This window comes from Petaurus breviceps, unplaced genomic scaffold (genome assembly GCF_028583685.1).
Source record: "Petaurus breviceps papuanus isolate PSGF00001 unplaced genomic scaffold, PetGlider_PUasm1.0 90418, whole genome shotgun sequence".
Taxonomy (NCBI): domain Eukaryota; kingdom Metazoa; phylum Chordata; class Mammalia; order Diprotodontia; family Petauridae; genus Petaurus; species Petaurus breviceps.
The window spans coordinates 2,332,299-2,345,298 of record NW_027187246.1 but is presented as its reverse complement, the minus strand read 5'-3'; the positions used below and the strand labels follow the sequence as shown (position 1 = coordinate 2,345,298).

Here is a 13,000-nt window from a genome sequence, read left to right as displayed (position 1 = left end):
TCTCTCTCTCTCTCTCTCTCTGTCTCTCTCTCTCTCTCTCCCCCTTCATTCTCTTTCTTTTTTTTGTATTATAGATGCTCCTCTCAGTTGCAAGTTGCAATGCTCCCCTATATCTCTCTGCCAGTACCTGGCTCTGTTCCAATGCTTTTAGTGAGTGCTATCTGTCAAGGCATGAATAATACAGCCCCTAGGCTGTTGGCAGAATCCAAATGAGGCATACATCAGGAAGCAGGCACTCGGCTTCAGCTCCAGAACATGCTCTTGTGAAGACAGGCAATTATTCACCCGAGGCTGCAGCCATGGCAATCATACTGGTGGGTGAAAAGGTATAGGAAATGAAAAAAGAATTTTTTTGAATAAGAAATATGGCACAAGCCAGAGAAGATTCAATAATTTTTGTAATAAGAGAGGAAATCTATTTTTCCTCATGTTTGAAGATTTTAGTTTAAAGTTTCATTTGAATTTTTGAGGGCTCGTTCTTTTCTAAACAGAGAAGGACTCACATATAATAACTGGGTACCCAAACAAATCATCCAACTCCATGGTTGTTTCCTTTGGTCAATACGACAAAGCTAAAGGATACTTTGCAGATAGCAAAAAAAAAATAGAGATTTAAAAAATTCCGTGATCAATAAACTAATAACTCAGCCCTCAGTGCAAGATGAGCATAAGATGAACTGAAACCTATAGTAATATAAACATTTCCAGAGTAATACAAATAGAGAAGATTCATTAAAAAAAAACCCTATGGAAATAAGAGCTACCTAATTTCCTATATCTTTACCAGGGATCTCCTAATTTGACAGAAAAAAAGGACTACCATAGAACTGCTAATGTGAAAAACAAAATTTATCCTGATAGACATTTCTATTATCTTTTTGTGTGTGTGTATGAGAATTTGGAGGCTAAATGAAAAAACTGCTATTTAGAAAAAGGAGAAATCCAATTAATTTCTAACTTCTTGGGTGGAATGTGCATGATAATTGCATGTGAATAGGAAATATTAGCTTCTGCTATGTTTTAATCTGATTTTGTTCTTTTTGCACAGATATCAATGAATAATGATTATTTCCATTTCTGATTTTTCATTAGAAAGATTTCAAAACATAGAAATAATAATGAGATCATGTCCATTAAAGTTTAGCTAAGATCATAGGATGAAAGATTTTGAACTAGACAGGCCCTTAGAGATCATCTGTTTCTAAAGGCTTCATTTCACAGATGAAGAAACTGAGACCTGAAGAGGAGAACTGACCTGCTCAACATCACACAGCTAAGAAGTAGAATAGAGCTGGCATAATGAGAGGTTAAAATCACACATAAAAAGTTTAGTGTCTCCTAACACTAATTATCATTTTGGCTTCTCTAAATCAAGTTGTAAGTAAGGAAACTAATTTGTGGAGGGGATCTTTAAAAATAAGTCAAGATCTTTTATCTTAGCCAGATATTTCAGAGATATACTTCTACTGTAAAGATTTTTCCATCACAAGCCTGAATACCAGCATATTTGTTGTCAAGGACTGACTGGTCAGGCAGCTGAGCGACACAGTGGATAGAATGCTGGCCCCTGAATCAGGAAGACATGAATTCAAATCCAGCCTCAGATATCATTAGCTGTATGACTCTGGGCAAGTTGCTTAACCCTGTTTGCTTCAGTTTCCTTACCTGTAAAATGATCTAGAGAAGGAAATGGCAAAACACTGTATTATCTTTGCCAAGAAAACCCAAATGGGGTCATGAAGAGTCAGACGTGACTGAACAACAACTATCGAGTAGATGAGTCATATGTAAGTCATTCTATATGGTAAATATCACGAAGCTCATGCCTTCTATAATAGATATCAAATTCCACATTTTCATGGTGTTGAATGAGCAATGTCCAACTACTTAAAATAAGTGCCATCAAGTGGCCTATTTGCCTATTTTCAGGTCCTACACATTTAGTCAAAAGCAGATTAGATCTATAGCAACATATCTTTTTGCACATTTGCTTCAGTCTCTATAATTATGCAAATTAATTTACCTTTAGCAGTTTAATGTTTGCAGAATATTTTGCTGCAAGGTATGTAATATAAGTTAAATCCTCATTTTATAGATGAGGAAACTAAGGGTCAAAGGGATGACTTGCCAAAAGTTATTTTACTAGTGAGTGTCAATGGCAGGACTCAAGTCTAGGTCTTCAGATATCAAATACAATGCTTTTTCCTTACATCATGTTGTTTCTTTTATATAGGTTGGAGCTAATTAGTGCCAGTATCTATACACATTAGGCTTGATAAGTCCCCTGTTTTTTAGTGGTGAGTCCTAATCTATTGATACTTTAGCCTCAGTTTCCTCATCTGTAAAATGAAGGGTGAAGAAATGAGGATATTGTGGAGGAAACACTGGGTTTTGAGTAACTCCTTTTGTCAATGTGGGATAGTTACTTCCTCTCTATGAACCTTAGTTTCCTCATTTTTAAGCCAGATGCCCTTTAACATCACTTCTAACTCCAGATCCTATGACTAATGAGCTTTGACTTTATGACACCTCAAGAAGGAGATGAGTTGATAGTAAAACTCAGTAGGCAAGCGACTAGGAATGGATGCTTGTTGAGGAGAAAGCTCATTGCTTTCTAGCCTAGCCTCCCTCTCAGTGAGAAATACCCCTAGAAAACAAGAATGGAGGAGGTAGGTTCCCATCTTCTGATCACAACCTTTCCCCCTTCCTTAAGGGCATTTTCTATCAGCATTTCAAATACCTGTAGAATATTGGGTAGGGGACAAGGCTGGATGCTCCATTCCTAAAGGTTCAATACCTACTAACATCTCCAGAAGAAAAGAACAAATACAAGATTCATCAAGCGGCATTCTGATTACATGTTTTAGGGAGTTTACTATTTGTTAGTAAGACACTATGACTTGATTACAGATTCAGTTAAAAAAAAAGATGCTGACTGAATGTGGGTCCTTGCTCTGAAATGTGGGGAAATTCAAACACTACGATCAACTTTGGGTAAAGTCAGCAGCTCTTACATAAAATACACCAACAATTAACCTTAGCAAAAAAAAAAAGGATAAATAGGTTCCTGGTGAGAGAGGTGTCAGAGAATAATAAAAAGGACATTGGACAGGAAATCAGAACATGTGGAATTCACTACTTATGGGAGCTGGGCAATGTTTTTCACATCCCTGAACCTTAGGTTCTTTATCTAAAAAATGGGGACATCAGTTGTCAAATCACCTGCTTTTTAGAGTTCTAAGGAAAACACTACATATTTAAAAAAATATTATTCTAAATGCATGAATTTGTTTACTTTTCTTCCATATTATAAGTTTAGATATTTAACTTTAGGTTTAGACCTTTAAAGACTTAAAATGGCTACAAACATTCACATGTAAATATGTATATGTATATATACATATACACACAATGTATATACAAATATAATATATAATACAGATATTATTTTATCAAACATATATAGTTTATACTACATTTTGGATAATGATTAATCCCCATGATTAATGATTAACATTTAATGTTACAGAGACAGAAACTACTAATATCAGATAAACAATCTCTGTCCTCCCCTTCCCCACCAAAAAACAATAGTAACCTCACAACCTTGTATTTTTAACATAGCAGTATATCGTTGATTAGAAAGATGTGTTGATACGATTACATGATATTTCATGGGAATAAATGAAAATCCTATAATGGAATTAAAGAAAAAAAAACTTGCAAAAGGACAAAGTGAGGGAAAACGTGACTTAATGATAGCTCAAGTGAAAAAGAACTGAGTGTTTTGACACTGGTTTACCTTCTTGTCTAGGTTTATGTAACACTGCTGTCTCTTGGTTCTTCTACTTCTCAGACCACTTTTTCAGCCTCTTTGGCTGAAACTTTAATTATGACCCTTTTTCTTTGGTGTTCCCTAAGACTCTATCCTGGCTCTCCTTATCCTCTCCCTCTTTGGTGATATCATCAGCTCCCATAGGTTAAATGATCATTTCTAGGAAGATGATTCTCAGATTTATTTAGCTCTAACCTCTCTTCTCAGTTCCTCTCTCATATCTACAAACTTCTTCTTGGACCTCTAGAACTGGGCTATCAGAGATATCCCAGAATAGAACTCATTCTCTTCCCTCAAACCTTCCCCTGAACTACTGTTGAGGGTACCACTGTCCTTCCAGTCACCCAGCAAGATTATAAGATTCTTCATGTCATTCTTGACTCCTCACTTGTACTCACTGCACATATTTAATCTGTTGCTAAAACCTGTCATTTTTACCTTGTAACATGCTTCTCTCTATTAACTCAGGTACCATGCTTATCACTTCACTCTTGGACTGTTGCAATAGTTTCATGGTTGCTCTGCCTGCTCAAATCCCTCCCTACTCAAACCATTCTCCATTCAGCCACCAAAATGATTTTCCTAATGTGCAAATCTAACTATATCATCCTTTATCCTCAGTACCCTACAGCAGCTCCCTATTACCTTCAAGACCATATACAGACTCTTATTTTTGACATTTAAAGGCCTTAACAACTAGATCCTTTCCCATCTATCCAATCTTCTTAGATCTTTTTCCATTTTATAATCCAGACACCAGCATTCCTTGGGTTCTCCACACGTGGCATTAGTACACTGCCATTTGAGGTATTCAAGAAGATTCTGGATGACCATTTATTAGGGGTATACTTGTTGAGGTAGTAAAGCATAGTGGGAAAACCATTGACTAGATTTGGAATCAGAAAAACTGGGTTTAAAATCTGGTTCTGAGGGGCAGCTAGGTGGTGCAGTGAATAGAGCACCAGCCCTGGAGTCAGGAGGACCTGAGTTCAAATCCGACCTTAGACACAATATAAAAAAAAAGGGGGTGGCCAGGTGGCTCAGCAAGTAAAAGCACTGGCTCCAGTGTCAGGATGACCTGGGGATCAAATCTGGGCTCAGATACTTAGCACCACACCCAGAAATAACTGGCCGTGTAACCTTGAGCAAGTTACTTAACCCCAATTGCTTAAAAAAAAAAATCTGGTTCTGCTGTTTATTAGATCTGTGATCTTGAATAAGTTATCTTTCTAGGATATAGTTTTCTCATCTGTAAAGTGGTAATAGTTGTAGTTGTACTAGTTAATATGCAAATTTGTCATGTGGAAATTAGATGAGGTAATGCATATAAAATACTCTCTGCATTAGATTCTGAGTTGAAAGACCTGACTTTGCCACTAAGTGTCTTTTTAAATTTGGGCAAGTTACTTCCCTGCTCTGTTTCAGTTTCTTCATATATAAACCAAGGAAACTGGATAAGGCAAATTTTATATAATCTCAAGCTTTAAATCTCTGATGTTAAGACACATAAATCATCATTATTATGTTGTAAAGGAGATTCTATTCATAATTAGAATAAAGTTGGACTAGAAGACTTCTAAGGTCCTATTTATTTCTATAAAGTAAATTCAATGATTGTTGTGTATCATGTATCTGATTGGATATGCTTTAATTTCCTTAGAAATGTTTGGATTTTTAAAAATGTAATTATAGATCTAAATGGAACATTCTTTAGATGATGAATCATTTCACCATTTGGGGTAAGAACTCACAAAGAATAAAATTGACATCTGAACTCTGACCTTGCTGTTTCCCTCCAAAAAACCAACTAAAGGACTTAATTTTTGTTATAAAGTAAATTGAGTTACTCAGCTAAAATCATCCTCCAGTGCCTCAGTATGCTGTGGAAGTGACTTTGGCCCTTTGGGGGATGTGTTAGAAGGGCCCAGGTTTTGGTAGATCCTGCCTATCAAGAAAGGCTTTAAGTATGGTCCAGGTGATGAAATGGATATCCTTTAACAAGGGGCTAATAAGAAGACTGCTCTCAGGTCATGCATTTTTATTTATTCATTCATTTATTTATTTTGTCAACAACAGCTCACAAATATTATCTGCTAAGGTATAAAGGGATTGTGAAGTACATGGGAAGAGGAAGTAGCCACTGTAATGAAACCTGGATATTTCAGGTATTGCAGTAAATTGATTTGCTTTATGAATTAAGGAACATTATTATCTTAATTGGAACTCATTAATTTTAAAAAATGGACTCAAAGTCAAATCTTTAAAAAGAAGACAAAATATTGTATTTTTAAAAGAGCAACAAAAACTGGGGGGGGGGGACACACACGTATTTAGAATAGTCAGTATTTTAAAGCTAGAAGGGGACTTCCAGGGGATCATTTAGTCCAATCATCTCATTTTACTGTGAAAAAAACAGTGGCCCATAGAGAAGAAATGCCTTGCCCAAGGTCACATGACTTGTGATAGCAGTCAGTATGAAAACTCAGAGAGTCTCCCTTCAAACCCAGTGGTCATTCTACACTAAAACATGCTACCTCTCTTTGCTCTAACATATACTATTAAGCAAATACAGGTTTTTTTTTGCCTTTCGGATGTATACATATACACATATATGTGTATGTGTGTGAGTATATATCTATATCTATACATACATATACACACATATATATTGTCATTCAGTTACTTTTCACTTGTGTCCCACTCTTCATGACCCCATTTGGGATTTTCCTGGCAGATACTCGAGTGGTTTGCCATTTCTTTCTCCAGCTCATTTTACAGATAAGGTGCTGAGATAAACAAGGTTAAGTGACTTGCCCAGGGTTACACAGCTAGTAAATATCTGAGGTAGGATTTGAATTCATGAAGATGACTATTCCTGATTTCAGGCTCAGCACTCAAACCACTATGTGACATAGTTCTCTCTCTCTTCCTCTCTCTCACACATAGTATCCATTAAAAGTCTCTAACAAATAAAAAATATGTATTCTTATAAGATGAAGTGAATAATAAAACAATCCTTTAAAAATTCACAAGAAGCATAAATATAAATTTCTCCTTCTGCAAAAAGAAAAACAAAGTAGAATAATAGAATTTTTTATTTGTAAAACATCTTAAACGTCTTCTAGTACAACTCTTTCATTTTCTAGATGAGGAAACTGTAGTTCATGTTGGTAACCTAATTTGTCCAATGTCACACACAGAGTTGGGCAGAAATGGGACTGGAACTTAGGTCCTTTCATTTCCAGGCCCATCCCTTTTTTTTTATAAAAAAAAAAAAGCAGGGCAAGATTTATGTTGCATATGTTTTTTATGAGAATTTCAGGATCCAAAAGTGAAGCCATGTGCTAACTTTTATTTTTCTGTTTTCATTGTTTTATCTATTTTTAAAAAAATATATCACTTTGCAATAGATTTACCACAATTCATCTCTTTCACTAGGAGTAATTTCTCTTTGTAATAAATAGGTGCAAATAAGTAAAACAAATCAAGACATTGGTCATGCAGTAAAATGTATGTCTCATTCCACACCCATAGTCCACCACCTCTCTTTTAAGAGGTGGAAGGTGTGCTTTACTGTCATTTCTTTGAAAGCATGATTGGTAACTGAACTGCTCAAACTGCTCTTTCTGATATACTCTAATGTGTCTGTCAGCAATTCCTATTCGAATTAATAAGTCTATTAATGGGATGTAATCTGACTGGTGTATAGATAATTAAGGTAGCAAAAATAGAGAGAAACTTTAACAACTAAAAAATGGGATTTTTTTTGCATACATTTCTAAATTTACATGCATTTGTGAGTCCTCCTCAAGATTTCATCTAATTAGCAGGTCTAAGATTCAGGCTGTTCACATACTGACAAACCAGAATCATGCCTCAAAAGCAAGATGCAGAATTACCATCTTATGAGTACACCTAACCGAACCTTCCTTATCTTTACTTCTATTGCTTGTTCTGTTCATTTGGAATAAGATGTCTGTAAGATTTCATATGCACACATGCTCTCACATAGATCACTCAGATTAGGTATGTACACACATTTGTACACTCACATAAATAATATGCACTTTGGCAAAGAATGTGTAAATAGCAAATTGGAAACTGTTTATGTTGAACAAATTTTGGTTGTGAAATAATTCAAATTATAGCTAATTAATAAAATATTTTCACAAGTTATATTGTATGGTTTCTTTTGTACACATTGCCTTATTATTCAACTACTTATTTTATTCAACTGCTGAGTGGCTAAGAAAATATATTAGGAAGACATATACCACTCATTAACTAGATATCTGTTTTGAATTAAAAAAGAAATAAACAATGATGTATTTTCCATTTATGTGAAAAGTGTGGTATGGTCTCATAAAACTTTAAATAATTTTAAAACTCCAGATTTTAATTACATTATTCCTGAAAACAAAAGTGAGCTATCTTTCCTTTGGTTCTTGTTAAACATCAGTCATTGTGTGACAAATCAGACACATTCTCCTTCTAACTTAAAATTTTCTTGCTTCCTTACAATACAGCATAGAGCAACTAATTTTTTCAGTAATTAACAATTCTTTCCCTTCATTTTACTGAATGACAATCAAAATAATTATTTGCTTTCCATTATATATTTATAAAAAAGAAATGCTTATTTGATACTGAAATAAAGTTGCTTTTTTAGGTTTTAGGGTGATAGTCAACTCTAGTTTTCCTAAAAGGAATGTAAGTTGTGTATTACTAATCTAATCCATAATGACTTTGTACTTAAATTTTTCTTACTGTTTTTGGTTTTGTTCTATTATTTCATCTAAATGAGTAATTTGGTATTGAAAGTTCCTTTACTGAGGTCAATCAGAATTTTTTCTATAACTTAATAGTCTTTGAGAGTTATTTGGAGGTACTGAGAGGCTTGGTGACTTACTCATGATCATGTAGCTAGTATGTGAGAAAGTAAAGATTTGAACTCAGATCTTCCTGACTTCAGGGTCAGCCTTCTATCTACTTTGCTATACCAATTCTCTTTTTCTCTTACTTAAGTGGCTAAAAATAGACATTCTCAAAAAATACATAAAAATCCACGATAATCATGGATAGATCATGACTGCCTCATGACAATAATAGTGGTCACATTGTCTGATATTTAATTTTCTATGCCAATTTACACAGAAACACTGGTGTTTAACCATATTCTTATATGTGAAAAGTTCTCAACCATTATAACCAAGGTTTGAATACTGAGGTCTAACAGAACACAGTTATGGTTTTCTCTGGAAGCTACCACACTGTATTATTTCAAATACTTGTCCCCCCACCTTATCCCAAGTAAAGAAATACAGAAAGATTAGATTGATATATGAATTTCAGTTACAGCTAGATAATATGTAATTTGGTTTTTCTGTCTCATTCCCAATAATAATCTAAACAAATTCTTTTCTTGGGTGCCTCTGCAGTTCATTCCCATTGAAGAGCTAGAGTAACACTCTTTATGAGCATAATATAATCATTTGGATCTCCAAGTCTCATTATCACTGATCTGTCCCAGACTTTGACCTTTGAGGCTAACCTTATCACATGACTGCCTCTGCTCCAAAGCCTATGCTTTATTTCCTGATATTAACTATGTTAAATGACAGAAGTCATAGTAGCACAAGAATGTCACTGAGGTCACATTTTAATTTGCTATACATGATTTACAGACCTACCATGATGAAAATGAGAGAAAACAGAAGGAAGAAACAAGAGTTCAAAGTGAAGTGGTGGGGGATGGTGGGTCATTTCAGCATGCCATCCACATGATAATCATTTATACGTTGGCAAGAAAAATGTATATCAAAATGGGTGTGGGTGTCTGTCTACATATTTGTGTGTATGTGGCTTCTGGCTAATCAAAATTTGTGCTGACTTTTATATTATGATGACTTTATGCCATTCAGAGATGGTCAAATTGGCTCATATTCTGAGAAATGCTGTAAGTGTGAGACAAAGAGGGAGTTTCAAAGGGAAAGAGGAAAGGAAAAAAGCACCCAAACAACAACAAAAAAACAACCAAGTATAAAATGTGTTGTTTTCCAAGAACACACACCAGTCATTTTCATCATTTGGTTACAGTCATTTAACAAGGTCACTAAACACTTTCAGTTACATTGTGGAAAGAACACCAGTATTACCTTCTGTGCCTTGCATATTTGCCACTAACGTGACCGCTACCATCACAGCCAGGAGTGGGGCAGCTGAAAAAAGGAAGAGAATTAATTACAGAGGTGTTGTGTGCTGCCGAGAGATTATAGTAAAAGCAGGCAGTAGGTTTTGCCGAGATGGAGGGCAACAAAGACAGAAAGAGAGAAATCAAATAACTGAAGGGGAAAAAAAAAAGAGGGGGGATGCTTTTTATTAGCAAGTCTCAGGGGAATTAATTTCATCAGTGCAGCAGGGCATGAGCAAAGCACCAATGAACTTGAAAGTGCATTATACCCATTAAAAGGCATGAATTTTCTAAATTGCTAATGGGGATACATTTTACACTCAGAGCACTAACCTGAACAGCTCCTGTATGGCTGGTTCCACGGGAACTGCAGAGAGATGGAAAATATATAAAAATTTATCATCTATTACAAGTACCCCTCTTCTAGAGAAAATTACCAAAAAGGTTGTGTAAAAGCAGGGGTCAGAATGAATCGTGCAAAGAAATTCCGGAGGATGAAGGTCACCCTGAGCAGGAGCCTCCAGTGATTTAGTGAAGCAGCGGACGTACCTCGAACCCCTTTGGAGCGTGTGCGATGGCGTTTCTCCTCGGCATCCACCTCCATCTGGGAATAGATTAGCAGGCAGTCAATGTTCTTATCCTGCATGCACAGACTATCAATTCACTGAGTGGTACCGGCTCCCTCACCATTTATTGACAATATTTTAATTCCATTTTATTCTGCAAAGTAAAGTTCCTGGGAGGGGGGTGGGAGTGAAGGAGTAAGTTTCAGGAAACCTAGATATATTACTTAATGGCAAATACTGTCTGCCTCCCCCCACCTCCCAAAGCCCCATCATAGGCAATGTTTAATCAATAGACTTGTACCTTTTTTTCAGAATGTTTAAAAAGATGAAAATACATTATATTACTCCTCTTTAAATAGTTTTTCTTATAAGAAAGCCGAGGTTACTTTGAGATATAATTCAAATGTGCACATCACTAAGACTTAATCTAAGAGTTGGAAGAGAAGTCACCTCATTAGTTCACTCTGTACCTGAAGAGGAATTCCATCTCCCCACCCCTGTTAGCTCCTTTGCTTTCATAGGGACCCTTAAAATGAGGGCCTGCACAGGGTGGCAGTTACATGGTATGCCTCCTATTATGCATTTGTAGCTAAAGCCATAGGAGAGACTTCTTAAATAACATGATCACTATCTGTGAAGTTTAAAATGAGATTAAAAAAAAAGCCTAGAGACAGATTTCCCTAAAACAGAAGAGTGTGGAATGACCAAATTCGAACAAAACCAAAATCAAACAGGAGGGAGTGAGTGAGAGAAAAAAGGAAAGGGAGAGGAAGAGAGGGAGAGGGAGAGTCAGAGATGGATGGAGGGACAGGGAAAGAGGGAGAAAATAAGAGAGGCAGAGTGGGAAAAAGGGAAAGAGAGAAAGAGGGAAAGAGGAAGAGAGAAGAGGGAAAAAATGAGGGGTGGAGTGCAGGAGAGAGAAAGAGAGAGGAGAGAGAGGAGAAAACAAATAACTCATCCTATCTAACTGAACTATGCTTCTTAGTTTTCATTCATACTGATAAATCAGATCTGTTTGAATAGATTTAGACATTTCATCACTGGCATATGTATGTAATAAATGATTTTGTAATGTATTAATAATTAACCAATAGCAGATCTACCTAGTAACCTTTATTGGAGAACCGTATTTATACTGGAGAGGCCAATAAGTGATCACTAAAATGACAGCTCATCTCTACCCCATGACATGAATGTGACTTCAGTTTTCTGAGGTGTGATTTCTCTGCCCTATCCAAGTGTCCATGTTCAGACTTCTAAACAGAATGAAGATGCCAGGTACTGATACATGCAGTTCTATGTTATATTATAGAATAACAGACTTCTTGGGTTGGTTGTGGTCTCCTAGACAGTCCTAACCAGTTTGACCTGATGAATTATATCAATCAAAATCAGTGTCTGCTATGGGGTCATCACTGTGCATGGCTCTTGGGGTGCAAATACAAAAATGAAATAGTTCTTACTTTCAAGTGGCTTATACTCTATATACAGAAGAAATCTGTGTTATGGCCTACATAATCTAAAGATATCTCAAAGAGGGACATATCTCCCCCTCTCCCAGGAGAGATCACAGAAAATGCTTTTACAAAAAATAGTCAGTACCAACAGCTACCCACTCCTTCATTTCTATAAAATTATTGATTTTTTTCTATGCATGTATCAAGGGTATCCATTATGAAAATATAAGTAGGGAATAGGCAGATTTTCTTAGATGATTTTCTATAGCAGATGACATCTTCTTTTAGAAATCATTTTTAAAGTGCTAATAAGCCTTTCTCAATTCTGAACCAAGTTGGGAGAACTATTTTTAGCCAATCTGTATCATTGTACAGTATTTGCTATGTAGTCAACTTCCAGTTACTTGGGGAAAGTCATTCATAGGGATGGGATAGCTCTAAAAAATAAATAGGTATAGATATAAAATATTTATAGATATAATCTTTTGACCTTATTTTAACCAGTAGCTTCCACTTTGTCCCCATCAGCCACCCTACCACCTCACTCCTTACTTTCTTAAAAGTAGCAAAATTGATTAATTTGGATGTTATAATTACTTATTTCTTGTAATGACCATTGATGTGGAGTTATTGGGCAGAAAAGGGGTTAAATAGTTGTTTATTGGATAGCTGAAGAGTTGTACTTTGTAACATGGGTTTCTAGATACCAACTTCAGTATATAATAATCTTGGCATGGAAAAGATCCAGTTTTAAGCCTTTTGTTTCCACATACCTATCCCTGAAGGAAATGCTTTCATGCTGTGACATTTAAAAGGTTCGAGAGACATAATTTCTGGGTACTTTAATCATTTTATTAATAATGCCAGCATGTTTACTAATAAAAGGATGGTCATTTGGTTGTCTCCTCTCTTAGACCAAAGACAATCATGACTGTGGGTTCATGGCTTATAT

At 35.7% G+C, this 13,000-nt stretch overlaps 1 protein-coding gene across 4 annotated transcripts in view; it reads right to left on the bottom strand.

Annotated features, from left to right (window-relative positions):
* The window catches only part of MYT1L (myelin transcription factor 1 like), a 704,996-nt gene that overhangs the window by 264,817 nt on the left and 427,179 nt on the right, over window positions 1–13,000 (bottom strand). For all 4 annotated transcript variants that reach the window (XM_069108684.1, XM_069108683.1, XM_069108686.1 and 1 more), the window contains 3 exons: window positions 10,575–10,629; window positions 10,359–10,392; window positions 9,991–10,053 (listed from right to left, as the gene is read on the bottom strand). In XM_069108684.1, the coding sequence (XP_068964785.1) occupies window positions 9,991–10,053; window positions 10,359–10,392; window positions 10,575–10,629 (152 nt within the window). The remainder of the gene's footprint in view (window positions 1–9,990; window positions 10,054–10,358; window positions 10,393–10,574; window positions 10,630–13,000) is intronic.